This window comes from Coregonus clupeaformis, chromosome 13 (genome assembly GCF_020615455.1).
Source record: "Coregonus clupeaformis isolate EN_2021a chromosome 13, ASM2061545v1, whole genome shotgun sequence".
In the NCBI taxonomy this organism is placed as follows: Eukaryota; Metazoa; Chordata; class Actinopteri; order Salmoniformes; family Salmonidae; genus Coregonus; species Coregonus clupeaformis.
This window is the reverse complement of record NC_059204.1, coordinates 36437446-36453357: the sequence shown is the minus strand read 5'-3', so window position 1 is coordinate 36453357 and position 15912 is coordinate 36437446. Positions and strand designations below refer to the sequence as shown.

Genomic DNA, 15912 nt, shown 5'->3' with positions numbered 1-15912 from the left:
GCTAGCCCGACCGGGCTAGTAGACAATATGCCAAACTAGCCTGACACAGCAGTTGCCTTTACAAACATCGCATGCCACAGATGTAGGACCTGAATGTAGAAATCGTGGTCTGCTGGCCAGTGCCCAAAATCCTTATGTTACATCCCTGCATGTCAGTCCCTTTCAGACGATCCCCCTATCACTGTTGGTCCTCAATGACCTTGCGGCTGAGGGCTTTAACTTTCCTCTTGAGAATTAGAATCAGAAGTACAGTCGTATAGCTCATCGCAATACTTCACCTCTTCGGGCAAATAGAACCCTAGACTGTCCTGATAATCTAGTTGAGCATTCCAGATAATTCCTCCATCCCAGCAGAAATTTCCCATCCACATAGTAAGATTTTAGATATGCAGATAGACCAAAACCCAGTCTATTTTACCATTACTATAGTCAAGCCTGTGTGTTATGGTATTTTAATATAGATTTTACCATTTTAGTAATCAATTTAGCTAGCTAGTAAAAGTAACTTTTTTTTTTTGTTTCAGATGGGCAGACCGGAAACCCAGTGACAACACTTGGGTCTGTAGCTGCCATTTTCCGGTGGGAAAGAGAAAAGACCCTGTATTTACCAGAAAAGGTAGCTCATCCACCATGGCAGAAGAGGAAGATCCAGACTGTTGATTGGAAAACAAGAACAAACAATGAGGCATGAGGATTGGGTGTTGAGGGACCACTTGTCACATTGTCCAAGGTGGGTTTGTGTTATGATAATGCATTTCTGTCCAGATAAAGATGTTGATACGGCATTTAAAAGACCCACCACTGACCAAATGTATCTTTGTTTTTCAGTCCAACAGGAGTGCATCCCTCAGGCCATCCGGTGCATGGACATCATGTGCCAGTGTGATCCGAGCACACATGTTGTAGAGACTACAGCAGATCGAGCCTGTGGACGGACAGGTCAGTAACTCATCAAATATGATACAATATTGTGTAAAACATTGATATTAAGACAGTGTGAATGCATGTACCACTTCTAATAAATAAATACTTTGCCTTTGAAGATTTGTCTCTGGCCATGAAACTACAATACAGGCTGGATGTCTAAGCAAAGTCAATTTTGAATGTCAATCGATTTTTCGATTTATTCTCATCAATGACAACATTCTAGAACTGATATATCAGTCATCAAAGTCTGGTATCCGGGGTAATCTGGTTAATGATTATATAATTGATTAAGTGTCTCTTTCCTTGTAGAATGTTGACAGTTGTATAGAACACATTGTATTGCTAAGATGCTCAAACTTAACTTAATAGCTACACTCACCGACACAGAATAAACGTTTTCCCTCATGCTGGCCCTGACCAAACCGGTATGTTGCCCCTCACTATAGCTGCACTTCTCCACATGGCCAGACTTATAGTGGTCTTCTCCCATTTTAATGATCTCTATGTAAAACATTTTTATTTTGATCTACTGCTCTGCTAACTAGCTAGCTAGCTAAAGTGTAGTCAGTGGTTAGCTAAGACAGAGAAAGGGGACGCAAATTCATGGATTGGGCACAGAAGGTCTCTGGGCACAAAGGTCTCTGATTGCGCTGGTGAACGGTAACTGACAGTGTCGGCTAGAGATTACTTGCAGGAGCTTCCTGCAGGAATTTGTAGTCTTGCTGAGGTCTTCTCTGTTGCTAATTAGCATGTCACATTTTTTAGAGTAAATTTAGGCGAATATATTGAGAAAACTCACCTTCTCCGAAGAGAAAATTACATGGCTATCAAAACTTCATGCCAGGGTGTCACGCCCTGGCTCTGGGGACTCTTAAATGTTGAGCCAGGGTGTGTAGTTTCTATGTTTAGTTTTCTAGGTTTGAGTTTCTAGATCGTGTAGATCTATGTTGGCCAGGGTGGTTCCCAATCAGAGGCAGCTGTAGTTCGTTGTCTCTGATTGGGGACCATACTTAGGCAGCCGTTTGGCACCAGTCTGTGTGGGTTCTTGTTCCGTATAGGTATGTTATTAGTCTACCTTGGACTTCACGTATCGTTTGTTTGTTGTTTTGTTCGTGTTCAGTACGTTAATAAATATGTACACTTATCACGCTGCGCCTTGGTCCGTCTCATCCGTAAACGATCGTGACACAGGGTATGACTACACGAAACACAGACTTTATATGAAGTAGTTCTAAAATTCCAGATGCAAAAATTTATGAGGAAAAAATTATTGAAACCCTTACCGGGGTTTACCTTTAGGATTTATGGGTATTATAACTCATCCACTGTGCCGGTCTACAGCCTACCTACAACTGGTAAAATGATGTCACGACGTGCACGCCTGCTGCTTTGTCTAATCTCACTCACGAGACTCAGCTGCTTGCTTGCACACAAACCCTTCCAGCCCTCCCCTCCTTCTCTCAATTCAATTCAATTCAAAGGGCTTTATTGGCATGGGAAACATATGTTTACATTGTCAAAGCAAGTTAAATAGATAATAAACAAAAATGAAATAAACAATAAAAAATGTACAGTAAACATTACACTCACAAAAGTTCCAAAGGAAGAGACATTTCAAATGTCATGTTATGGCTATATACAGTGTTGTAACGATGTGCAAATAGTTGAAAAAGAAAAAGAAATAAACATAAATATGGGTTGTATTTACAATGGTGTTTGTTCTTCACTGGTTGCCCTTTTCTTGTGGCAACAGGTCACAAACCTTGCTACTGTGATGGCACACTGTGGTATTTCACCCAATAGCTGTGGGAGTTTTTCAAAATTGGATTTGTTTTCGAATTCTTTGTGGGTCTGTGTAATCTGAGGGAAATTTGTGTCTCTAATATGGTCATACATTTGGCAGGAGGTTAGGAAGTGCAGCTCAGTTTCCACTTCATTTTGTGGGCAGTGTGCACATAGCCTGTCTTCTCTTGAGAGCCAGGTCTGCCTACGGCAGCCTCTCTCAATAGCAAGGCTATGCTCACTGAGTCTGTACATTTTGGGTCAGTGACAGTGGTCAGGTATTCTGCCACTGTGTACTCTCTGTTTAGGGACAAATAGCATTATAGTTTGCTCAGTTCTTTTGTTAATTATTTCCAATGTGTCAAGTAATTATCTTTTTGTTTTCTCATGATTTGGTTGGGTCTAATTGTGTTGCTGTCCTGGGGCTCTGTTTGTGTTTGTGAAAAGAGCCCAACGACCAGCTTGCTTAGGGGACTCTTCTCTAGGTTAATCTCTCTGTAGGTGATGGCTTTGTTATGGAAGGTTTGAGAATCGCTTCCTATTAGGTGCTTGTACAATTTCACGGCTGTTTTCTGGATTTTGATCATTAGCGGGTATCGGCCTAATTCTGCTATGCATGCATTATTTGGTGTTTTATGTTGTACACATAGGATATATTTGCAGACTTCTGCATGCAGTCTCAATTTGGTGTTATTCCCGTTTTATGAATTCTTGGTTGGTGAGCGGACCCCAGACCTCACAACCATAAAGGGCAATGGGTTCTATAACTGATTAAAGTATTTTTTAGCCAGATCCTAATTGGTATGTTGAATTTTATGTTCCCTTTGATGCGTAGAAGGCCCTTCTTGCCTTCCCAGCTTTGTGGAAGTTACAGTGGCTTGCGAAAGTATTCACCCCCCTTGGCATTTTTCCTATTTTGTTGCCTTACAACCTGGAATTAAAATAGATTTTTTGGGGATTTGTATAATTTGATTTACACAACATGCCTACCACTTTGAAGATGCAAAATATATATTTTTTGTGAAACAAACAAGAAATAAGACAAAAAAACAGAAAACTTGAGTGTGCATAACTATGCTCAAGTTTTCTGTTTTTTTTGTCTTATTTCTTGTTTGTTTCACAAAAAATATAGGTGGCTCTACACAAGTCAATACTGTGTAGAGCCACCTTTTGCAGCAATTATAGCTGCAAGTCTCTTGGGGTATGTCTCTATAAGCTTGGCACATCTAACCACTGGGATTTTTGCCCATTCTTCAAGGGAAAACTGCTCCAGCTCTTTCAAGTTGGATGGGTTCCGCTTGTGTACAGCAATCTTTAAGTCATACCACAGATTCTCAGTTGGATTGAGGTCTGGGCTTTGACTAGGCCATTCCAAGACATTTAAATGTTTCCCTTTAAACCACTTGAGTGTTGCTTTAGCAGTATGCTTAGGGTCATTGTCCTGCTGGAAGGTGAACCTCTGTCCCAATCTCAAAACTCTGGAAGACTGAAACAGGTTTCCTTCAAGAATTTCCCTGTATTTAGCACCTTTCATCATTCCTTCAATTCTAACCAGTTTCCCAGTCCCTGCCGATGAAAAACATCCCCACAGCATGATACTGCCACCACCATGCTTCACTGTGGGGATGGTGTTCTTGGGGTGATGAGAGGTGTTGGGTTTGCGCCAGACATAGCGTTTTCCTTGATGGCCAAAAAGCTACATTTTAGTCTCATCTGACCAGAGTACCTTCTTGGGGAGTCTCCCACATGACTTTTGGCGAACACCAAACGTGTTTGCTTCTTTTTTTCTTTAAGCGATGGCTTTTTTCTGGCCACTCTTCAGTAAAGCCCAGCTCTGTGGAGTGTACAGCTTAAAGTGGTCCTAGGGACAGATACTCCAATCTCCGCTGTGGAGCTTTGCAGCTCCTTCAGGGTTACCTTTGGTCTCTTTGTTGCCTCTCTGATTAATGCCCTCCTTGCCTGGTCCGTGAGTTTTGGTGGGCGGCCCTCTCTTGGCAGGTTTGTTGTGGTGCCATATTCTTTCAATTGTTTTATAATGGATGGAATGGTGCTCCGTGGGATGTTCAAAGTTTTGGATATGTTTTTATAACCCAACCCTGATCTGTACTTCTCCACAATTTTGTCCCTGACCTGTTTGGAGAGCTCCTTGGTCTTCATGGTGCCGCTTGCTTGGTGGTACCCCTTGCTTAGTGGTGTTGCAGACACTGGGGCATTTCAGAACAGGTGTATATATACTGAGATCATGTGACAGATCATGTGACACTTATATTGCACACAGGTGGACTTTATTTAACTAATTATGTGACTTCTGAAGGTAATTGGTTGCACCAAATCTTATTTAGGGGCTTCATAGCAAAAGGGGTGAATACATATGCATGCACCACTTTTACGTAATTTTTTTTTTATAATTTTTTTTAACAAGTTATTTTTTCATTCCACTTCACCAATTTTGACTATTTTGTGTATGTCCATTACATGAAATCCAAATAAAAATCCATTTAAATTACAGGTTGTAATGCAACAAAATAGGAAAGACGCCAAGGGGGATGAATACTTTTGTAAGGCACTGTACCTGTGGCGCTGATGGCAACGGTGTCCAGATTGAATTTGTATTTGTGGTCCTGGCAACTGGACCTTTTTTGGAACACCATTATTTTTGTCTTACTGAGATGTACTGTCAGGGCCCAGGTCTGACAGAATATGTGCAGATGATCTAGGTGCTGCTGTAGGCCCTCCTTGGTTGGGTACAGAAGCACCAGATCATCAGCAAACAATAGACATTTGACTTCAGATTCTAGTCGGGTGACGCCGGGTGCTGCAGACTGTTTTAGTGCCCTCGCCAATTCGTTGAGATACAGTGCCTTCGGAAAGTATTCAGACCCCTTGACTTTTTCCACATTTTGTTACGTTACAGCCTTATTCTAAAATTGACTTATAAAAAAGGAATACTCAGCAATCTACACACAATACCCCATAATGACAAAGCGAAAACAGGTTTTTAGAAATGTTGCTAATTTATTAAAAATAAAAAACAGAAATACCTTATTTCCATAAGTATTCAGACCCTTTGCTATGAGACTCGAAATTGAGATAAGGTGCATCCTGTTTCCATTGATCACAGGAAAAATCCTAGAGGAAAACCTGGTTCAGTCTGCTTTCCAACAGACACTGGTAGACAAATTCACCTTTCAGAAGGACAATAACCTAATACACAAGGCCAAATCTACAGAATAATGTGAAAATATTGCACAATCCAGTCTCTTAGAGACTTACCCAGAAAGACTCACAGCTATAATCGCTGCCAATGGTGATTCTAACATGTATTGACTCAGGGGTGTGAATACTTATGTGAATTAGATATTTCTGTATTCCATTTTTACTAAATGTGCTAAAATGTATAAAAACATGTTTTCACTTTGTCATTATGGGGTATTGTGTGTAGATGGGTGAGAAAAAATCAATTGAATCAATTTTGAATTCAAGCTGTAACACCAAAATGTGGAATAAGTCAAGGGCTATGAGTGGCGCAGTGGTCTAAGGCACTGCATCGCAGTGCTAACTGTGCCACTAGAGATCCTGGTTCGAATCCAGGCTCTGTCGCAGCCGGCCGCGACCGGGAGACCTAGCGTCATCCAGGGTAGGGGAGGGAATGGCCGGCACGGATGTAGCTCAGTTGATAGAGCATGGTGTTTGCAACGCCAGGGTTGTGGGTTCGATTCCCACGGGGGGCCAGTATAAAAAAATATGTATTCACTAACTGTAAGTTGCTCTGGATAAGAGCGTCTGCTAAATGACTAAAATGTAAATGCTATGAATACTTTCTGAAGGCACTGTATCTGTACATTCATCTAGCTGGCTAAACTTTGCCTCAGGTGCATTGTGTTTTGTTCTATCTCTTTAGGTATGCTGGACATTTGATCTACTACATCGAAATGATGTCCATCACTTTGATTGGTAGTGGTCAAAACCTATTTCCGACACTTGGAATGGTCAGAATAAGGTCATTTCGTTCCACCTTCAAATATGCAAATTAAAATGTAAGCTATGGGTTTTGGGTTAAATGTGATTATTTGAGTTTATATCCCCTTTTCATCTGTTTATACAATTTATTTCAGATATTTTCCTGCACGCAACATTTTTATTCAGCAGCATCTTAGAGATCCAAGTATTATCCCCTGGTGCTTTTGAAGTGACACTTGGTGAGCTAGTCTTTTTGTCCTCAAAGTGTCTTACTTTAATGGTATTGTTTTGATGGGTAACATTTTACTAAAGTTCCCTCAAATCTAGTGAATATTGGTGTACCATTTATTCCCTTTTCTCTACAGATACACCAGTGTGGTCTGAGCTTGAATCAGGATACATCCCTACTTTCAAAGACCTTTCTGAGATCCTGGATGGTAACTTGGGAGTTGAAACATACAAAGTCTTATAAAACTACATGTCAAGCTAACCAGCTACTCCTGAGATCTATGGGACAGTCTCATGGCTAAATGAAGGTCTGCACTAAAAACAGCATGCTCTTGGTCCAGGCCTGATGTCCTGTCACATCACATTTTTGCTGCCTCTGGAAACACGGAATACTTCAGAGCTCGCATTGTTTCGCTTAATGGCCAACTATTAAAGAGAAATCTGACAGATTTTTGTTTTGATCTGTAAATAAATGGTAAGGGCAGTTTGTCAATGTGGTAAGTTGTAGACTGCAGTGGAGACTGCTAAGGGGAGGACGGCTCATAAAATTGGCTGGAACGGCGCAAATAGAATGTATTTGATACCATTCCACTAATTCCGCTCCAGCCATTTTCACGAGCCCGTCCTCCCCAATTAAGGTGCCACCAACCTCCTGTGGTAGACTGGCAAAAAAAGTTTATGTTTGTTAGACAAACACTTGAGTTCAATGTTTAAATGGCCATAAAGAGTTAAAAGCCTTATCTTACTGTACCAGTTTGTACAGTATATTAGACAAGAGGAACAATGTTATTTTATAAGACAAATATACCTTCATACTATTTCTATACCATATCATTTTCACTGATAAGTGTAGCAGTGCTTTAGAAGTATACTGAACAAAAATCTGAAAACATGCAACAATTTCAAAGATTTTACTGATTTACAGTTCATAGAAGGAAATCAGTCAATTGAAATAAATTCATTAGGCCCTAATCTATGGATTTCACATGACTGGGCAGGGGCGCAGCCATGGGTAGGCCTGGGAGGGCATAGGCCCACCCACTGGGTAGCCAGGCCCAGCCAATCAGAATGAGTTTTTTCAGACAAAAGGCCTTTATACAGACCAAAACACTCCTGAGAACCCCCCTCCCCATCCTCAGAAAATCCTGAAGGTGAAGAAACCAGATGTGGAGGTCCTGGGCTGGCGTAGTTACATGTGGTCTGTGGTTGTGAGGCCGGTAGGATGTACTGCCAAATTCTCTAAAACGACGTTGGAGGCGGCTTATGGTAGAGAAATGAACATTCAATTCTCTTGCAACAGCTCTGTTGGTCATTCCTGTAACTTGAGACATCTGTGGCATTGTGTTGTGACACAAAACTGCACATTTTAAAGTGGCCTTTTGTCCCCAGCACAAGGTGCAGCTGTGTAATGATCATGCTGTTTAATCAGATTCTTGATATGTCACACCTGTCAGGTGGATGGATTATCTTGGCAAAGGAGAAATGCTCATTAACAGGGATGTAAACAAATTTGTGCACAAGATTAGAGAAATAATATTTTTATGGAAACATTTTGGGATCGTTTATGTCAGCTCATGAAAAACGATATCCAACATTTTACATGTTGCGTTTATATTTTTGTTCAGTGTATATAAATACTTTAATACTTTAAGGCCAAGTCATAAAAGCATACTTGCAACTACCAGTTGCTAGGTCACAGCCTTATTTTCCCCCCTCATCAATCTACACACAATACCCCATAATGACAGAGCAAAAACAGGTTTTTATCAAAAAATTAACTGAAATATCACATTTACATAAGTATTTAGACCCATTACTCAGTACTTTGTTGAAGCACCTTCGGCAGTGATTACAGCCTCAAGTCTTCTTGGGTATGACGCTACAAGCTTGGCACACATTTGGTTTGGGGAGTTTCTCCCATTCTTCTCTGCAGATCCTCTCAAGCTCTGTCAGGTTGGATGGAGAGCGTTGCTGCACAGCTATCTTCAGGTCTCTCCAGAGACGTTTGATCAGGTTTAAGTCCGGGCTCTGGCTGGGCCACTCAAGGACATTCAGAGAATTGTCACGAAGCCACTCCTGTGTTGTCTTAGCTGTGTGCTTAGGGTTGTTGTCCTGTTGGAAGGTGAACCGTCACTCCAGTCTGAGGCCCTGAGAGCTTTGGAGCAGGTTTTCATCAAGGATCTCTCTGTACTTTGCTCCGTTCATCTTTGCCTCGATCCTGACTAGTCTCCCTGCTGCTGAAAAACATTGCCACAGCATGATTCTGACACCACTATGCTTCACCGTAGGGATGGTGCCAGGTTTCCTCCAGACATGACGCTTGACATTCAGGCCAAACAGTCCAATCTTGGTTTCATCAGACCAGAGAATCTTGTTTCTCATGGTCTGAGAGTCTTTAGGTGTATTTGGCAAACTCCAAGTGGGCTGTCATGTGCCTTTTACTGGAGGAGTGGCTTCCGTCTGGCCACTCTACCATAAAGGCCTGATTGGTGGAGCGCTGCAGAGATGGTTGTCCTTCTGGAAGGTTCTCGCATCTCCACAGAGGAACTCTGGAGCTCTGTCAGAGTGAACATCGGGTTCTTGGTCACCTCCATGACCAAGGCTTTTCTCCCCCGATTGCTCAAGTTTTGCCGTGCGGCCAGCTCTCTGAAGATTCTTGGTGGTTCCAAACTTCTTCCATTTAAGAATGATGGAGGCCACGGTGTTCTTGGGGACCTTTAATGCTGCAGAAATCTTTTGGTACCCTTCCCCAGATCTGTGCCTTGACAAAATCCTGTCTCAGCGCTCTACGGACAATTCCTTCGACCTCATGGCTTGGTTTTTGCTCTGACATGCACTGTCAACAGTGGGACCTTATATAGACAGGTGTGTGCCTTTCCAAATCATGTCCAATCAATTGAATTTACCACAGGTGGACTCCAATCAAGTTGTAGAAACATCAAGGATGATCAATGGAAACAGGATGCACCTGAGCTCAATTTCAAGTCTCATAGCAAAGGGTCTGAATACATACGTAAATTAGGTATGTTTAAACATTAATACATTTGCAAAAATTTCTGAAAACCTGTTTTCGCTTTGTCATTATGGGGTATTGTGTGTAGATTGCTGAGGATTTTTTTTTTTTTAAATCCATTTTAGAATAAGGCTGTAAACATAACAAAATATGGGAAAAGTCAAGGGGTTTGAATACTTTCCGAAGGCACTATGTCTTCTATTCAATTGCTTTCTCAACAACTTCACTGACCCAGCCTTTTGAAGGAAAGGATTACATTCTAACACAGTTAACTCACAAATAAAACACATGAAAAAGTACCATGGAATTAAGATTTTATTTAAAACTGTTCAGAAAGGCTTATTGAGAGAGAATGAGAGTGACACATTTACTATTGGTATACAAAACATTGTTTTGAGGAATAAAAAAAAAAAGCCTATACAGAAGCAGTATTCATCTGAAATAAGAAAATGCCAACTCGTGATGCTATTTTTAAACTAAAACATTCTGAATATTTCCCATGCAATTTTCACAGTACATAACGTAATATACCATGTATCAATTTTAAAATATAGTACAGTTTGAAAAGTAAAAAAACTTTAATTGACTATTTTAGAATCTGCGACGCTTGTTGGCACCAAAGTCTGCAGGGCCAGGCCCTCTTGGGAAGATAGGCTGGCCTCCTCCGGGCATGTTGTTGTTTCCTGCTCCCTGCTGGAGAAAACAGAAAAGACACGCAAGATGAGTGACAATGACAAATGAAAGAGTCTCTTGCAGCTATATATTTACATGAGACTTACATTTTTTAAATTAAATACATATTTGGTTATCCTATCCCTGTTGGCGCAATAAATGCATTCATCTTGGTATGTAAATATATTGTTTGTTATTCTAAAATGTCTCTGACATTACCATTAAAGGGGGGTTCTCAGCAGGTATGTTGGCAGCTCCAGGGATGGGCCCGCTGGGGTTTCCTTCACCACCACCCATCGAGTTTCTGTTTATTCCTTGACCTACACCAAACCAAAAGTCAGCACATCAGCAAACCAATAAAATACAGTGGGGTCAGGAATTATTAGATCTCTTGATAAAGATGAGCATAAAATACTAAAATAAAGAAATACTGAGCTGTATTGTATGCTAAAATTGTTGTTTAACAAGTTTATATATTTTTTTATCTAAAAAAGATAGGGGTCAAAAGAACACATTGGGAGGGATCTTAGACCATTCCGCCATACAGAATCTTTCCCGATCCTTGATATCCTTCGTCTGTGCTTATGGACTGCCTGTTTCAATTCAAACCACAGGTTTTCAATGGGGTTCAAGTTCAGAGACAAATGGCCATCGCAAAATGTAAATGTTCTACAGTAGGGATGAGGTATTTTCTGCATATGCATTGTTCTTTCAAAGGCCAAACCCACCGCTGGTGTGCGTGGCGGCCAAATACCTATATTTGTGTCATATGACCATAGCACTGATTCCAATCTGAGTGACAATGCCATTTAGCAAACTCCAGGCAGTGCCATGGTCAGATGACATAAAAATAGAGCTCTTTGGCCACGCACACCAATGGTGGAAGAACAATGCATATGCAGAAAATACCTCATCCCTACTGGAAAATATGGTGGTGGATCTTTGATTTTATGGGGTTATTCTGCATCCAATGGTCCTGGGGCCCTTGTTAAGGTCAACAGCATCATGAACGGCACCAAGTACCAGGACATTCTAGCCATAAATCTGGTTGCCTCTGCCAGGAGGCTGAAACTTGTCCGCAAGTGAATCTTCCAGCAAGACAATAACCCCAACCACACATTCAAATTCACAAAGAAATGGTTAATTGTCCACAAACTCAACATCTTGCAATCTCAGTCTCCGAACTTGAACCCCATTGAAAACCTGTGGTTGGAATTGAAGAGGGCAGTCCATACCGCAGACGAAGGATATCAAGGATCTGGAAAGATTCTGTATGGAGAAATGGTCCAAATGTTTTCTCCAATCTCATAAAACATTTAGAAAAAGGTTCAGTGTCGTTATCCTCGCAAGGGGAGGGTGCTGGAGTTTTGAAAACAGAGGATCCAATCATTTGTGACCTTGATCTTTGAGCTTTTTTGTATTTATTTATTACTTGTTAAAACAATCTCTTTCTCTGAGCAATTGTATTAGTATAAAATATAATTTTCCATATTTTATAAATGTTTGTTCTTTTCAATATAATTATTTATTTTACAGTTTGTTTTTGCTTATCTTTATCAAGGGATCCAATAATTCCAGACCCCACTGTATATACTAGATAACATGGTGACCACTACCCTTGATAGCTCAGTGAAGATCTGAAAGCTAATGGAAACCTTACCTTGCATGTGCATCCGCATCTCCTGCTCCCGCTAAGAAAAATTATAACACATCAGGAAGGCATTATTTAATCAGATAGATTAAACAATTGACAGCTTAGAATAAGCAACCAAAATATTGTTTTAGTGAATAATGGTCCTTTTTCCGATTGCTCAGCCACAAACACAATTGCAAAGATGCTTAGAAACATTTAGGCAACTTTCATTTCTGTGTATAGAGTAATAATGATATATATATATATTTTTTTTTTATCAGTGTATTTAACCAGTGTCAAATAGCAATGACTCACATTTCCAGGGAAGTTCCCCTTGAAGCCCTCCTGCTGCCGCCTCATAATCTCCTCACTGTGCATCCTCATCTCCTCCTCCCTCCTGCGATGTTCCTCTTCCTGACGCAGCTCCATCTGCTTCCTCTTCTGCATCTCCTGGTTATGGAGCTCCTCCATTCTCCTCAGCTCCTCTTGACGCCTTAGCAGGTCTGTAATGAGATGAACACCCCGTTTGTTAGTAACCTAGTCAAAAGACCTATACCATATGAATCAATTGCCAACAGGATTGCATTCAAGCGGTGTATGAGATTGATATCTGGGCTAATCTGGTGGTAAGACACTATAAGAAATACATACATTTCTCCATAGGACAGCCTGTTTTGTGTTTATTAGTGTCCTTAACCTTGGATTGATAAGGTGTCTGTAGAGTGGACCCAGACCATACATACCTTGTCTCATCAGGATAACCTGGTGCTCATGTCTGGCTGCCTCCATCTCTTGCTCCAGCTTCTCCTGAGCCTCCTTGATGTTCCTGTCCACCTGCTCATACTGTTGCTTCTCCATCTCCATCAGGGCCTTCCAGCGCATGGCATACTCATACTCAAATGTCCCTGGCTGGGCAAATCTCGGTGGCTGCTCCCGCTCCCTGGTAGAGAGATTTTACACAAGAAAACCAGCTCAATATGAAACACTTAAATGTCATGGATTGTACCTCTTTTCGGCAGCATGGTGTGAGATTGTTCTAAGCACAGTTCTGACCCATGCATTTGGAGAAAGTATGCCAAAACCCAAAACTATGATTACTCACTTGTGAAACACTTGGTTTTTGTTAACAATCCTCTCTGGCAGTCCCTCATCCTCATCAAACTGCTCCATTGGCTCGACTGTCACTGGCCTGGGGAATCTGAAAAGTGGAAAACAATCAGCATTACTTCTCCCATTTTGAAAACATTACAACAAAATGCATTTGAAACATTACATGTTTTTATTTTATTTACAACCCGATACTTACGCAGTCAATAGAAAGGCTCCATCTGCACACCTATCCAGAGCCTTCCTTGCTGCAGGCTTGGCTGTGTATTCCACAATCCCTTTTCCTGTGGGTCTCCCTCTATCATCCACTATAACTATGGCCCTTTCAATCTGGCCAAAGACAGAGAAAGCCTCTTCCAGGAGCTCATTGGAAATGAACTGTGGCAAATTCCTCACAGTTAGAGCAGCACCATGTGTTGCAAATCGCACGCGCAACTGTCTGCCTCTGAATGAGGTGTCATCAAGCTCGGCTTTAGCAATCTCAGCCACTGTTTTTGTCTCCTGTTGGTAGAAAAGGATCAAATAAGAACATGAACGCTTTTCCATTCATTTAGGATTGAGGAATATAACTTCCATCCCTTGAACATGCTACTGTGACAGAGTGGAAATTCAGCCCCAACCGGGGTGCAAACTTATGACCTTCCTCACTGTAACAAAAACTCAAGAGGCACTGTCAATATAACTGACCCAGAAAGCTAAGGCAATTCTGAATCTGGGGGTTACAGTACTTCTAGATCTCAGGAAGGCAGTAGTGAAGCACTTGGTCATCCGCTACACTAGCTACTTACCAGTCTAATGAATCCAAACCCCCTGTCCTTGTTGATGAAAATCTCAGCTGCCTTGCCATACTTGGAAAACAACTTCTCCACCTCCGCCTCTGTAACACCAGTTGGTAAATTTCCCACAAACAGACGGCTACGCTGAGTGTAAGTCTTCTCTCCAGGTTTCCTGAAGTTTTGTAGATCTATGGTTATTCCCGCATCTACAGAGAAGCAAAAGATTAGAATCTCTAATACTGTATGATTTCATTTCCTTCCAATACAGGGCTCAGGAGTCAATTAACCCTATCTTACTTGGGCTCTCCTGCTCATCTGCATGCTGTCCATTGCTGTTGGCTCCAGGGTATTTCTGGTTTTCCATCTGGTGTCTAGATGGGCCATGATACTGCTGTTCACCACGGGGGCCCTGGTTTCCTTGCATCTAACAAAAAGGACATCAGTCATTAACAGAGTCACTACATGGATTTCATAGCTAACACCATCGGTCAAAAAATGCATGAGGATGCAAGAGATTTCAAAGCCAGAGGAACGCTGTAGCTAACCTATTTTGGCTAACGTTTAACAAGCAAATAGTAGATGGTAAAGAGTGGCGTTGAGCGCTACCATTGGCTAGGTAACGAAATGCGATCTACAGTACATAAATCAACTAGCTAACGTTAGCTACTGTACAGTAACGTTACCAACATTTGAAAGCCACCTTTGTTTGCTAGCTAGCATAGCTAGCTAACTAGTTCAAGACAGCTAGCCAACCAACATACATTTTGAAACAATCTGTTAGTTAGCTAACGAATTAAAACATGTTAGCTAGCTAACGGTTAGCTACTTATGTGAAGCTGGCTAGCAATTTCGCTACTTACCTAAGCTAACCATCCTCACCACGAAGCTAACATAGCTAGCACAATAGTTTTGTTCCTAGCAAATGTATGCAACATATTGCTAGTTAGCTAATATAAGCAACTTCTCAGATGAAAGCAACATTTTTGCATATTCAACTATTACTTTTTCATACCTTTATAAAATAAATGTTTTGGGATTCCAACACACGTAGAATGGAAAATCGCTCTTTACAAATAGAGAATGGATTTCACAAACAACCTTGATTCCACTTGTGAAAGCAGATTGGCTGACTGGGAGAAGGCGGATGTAAGATAGACATGCAGTGATTGGAAGAATTCCCGTTAATTATATAGAGAAGAACAAATCTAACAATCTGAGTGGTGCATATTCGATTTTGATCATTCCTTGATTTTTGTCAGAGATCTTAAAATAATGACCATAAAAATATAATGAATAGAACGGATTTTGGAACCTCTAACCCTGGCAATTTGACTGGTAAACTCATGGGTACACTCGCAATGGCTGCCTGGTATTATGATGCAATAATTTCCATGTAATGTAGAATGTTCATTCAAATAATGTTAACTGGTGTGATATGCAATTTAATGTATTTTTAACGCAATTGAATGTATTTTTTTGTAATGTCAGTTGAGTTGAATCAACAAATCACAGCACATATTGATGGGTACACCTGCTTTGCTCCACTGTACCGCAGTATGAGTCATAATACCCATAAAACCTAGCATTCAAACAGGGAAACGGTTCCAATCGTTTTTCGACAATTCATTTTCCCCATAGTTTTTATTTTACTTTTTAGAAACACTTAAAATAAGGGCGATGTTCCATGTAGGCTTACCCAGGCGTGATGTTTTGATAACCGTGCAAATCTCTCTCGGACAAGGTCACTTTTATCATTATAGTCGCCTGTAATTACCCCACAAAAATGAAATGCTAATGTGGCTATCATACAGAAC

General features: G+C 40.9%; 1 protein-coding gene across 1 annotated transcript; it reads right to left on the bottom strand.

Moving 5' to 3' along the window:
* Positions 1-10212: 10212 nt before the first annotated feature.
* On the bottom strand, positions 10213-15231 carry LOC121579920 (non-POU domain-containing octamer-binding protein). Its single transcript, XM_041894917.2, has 10 exons — positions 15111-15231; positions 14396-14522; positions 14111-14304; positions 13522-13823; positions 13318-13413; positions 12959-13155; positions 12531-12718; positions 12243-12273; positions 10802-10902; positions 10213-10603 (listed from the first exon to the last, which is right to left on the bottom strand). The coding sequence occupies exons 2-10, from the start codon at positions 14520-14522 to the stop codon at positions 10502-10504; spliced, it is 1338 nt and encodes a 445-aa protein (XP_041750851.1). The 5' UTR covers positions 15111-15231; the 3' UTR covers positions 10213-10501.
* Between the last annotated feature and the right edge of the window lie 681 nt (positions 15232-15912).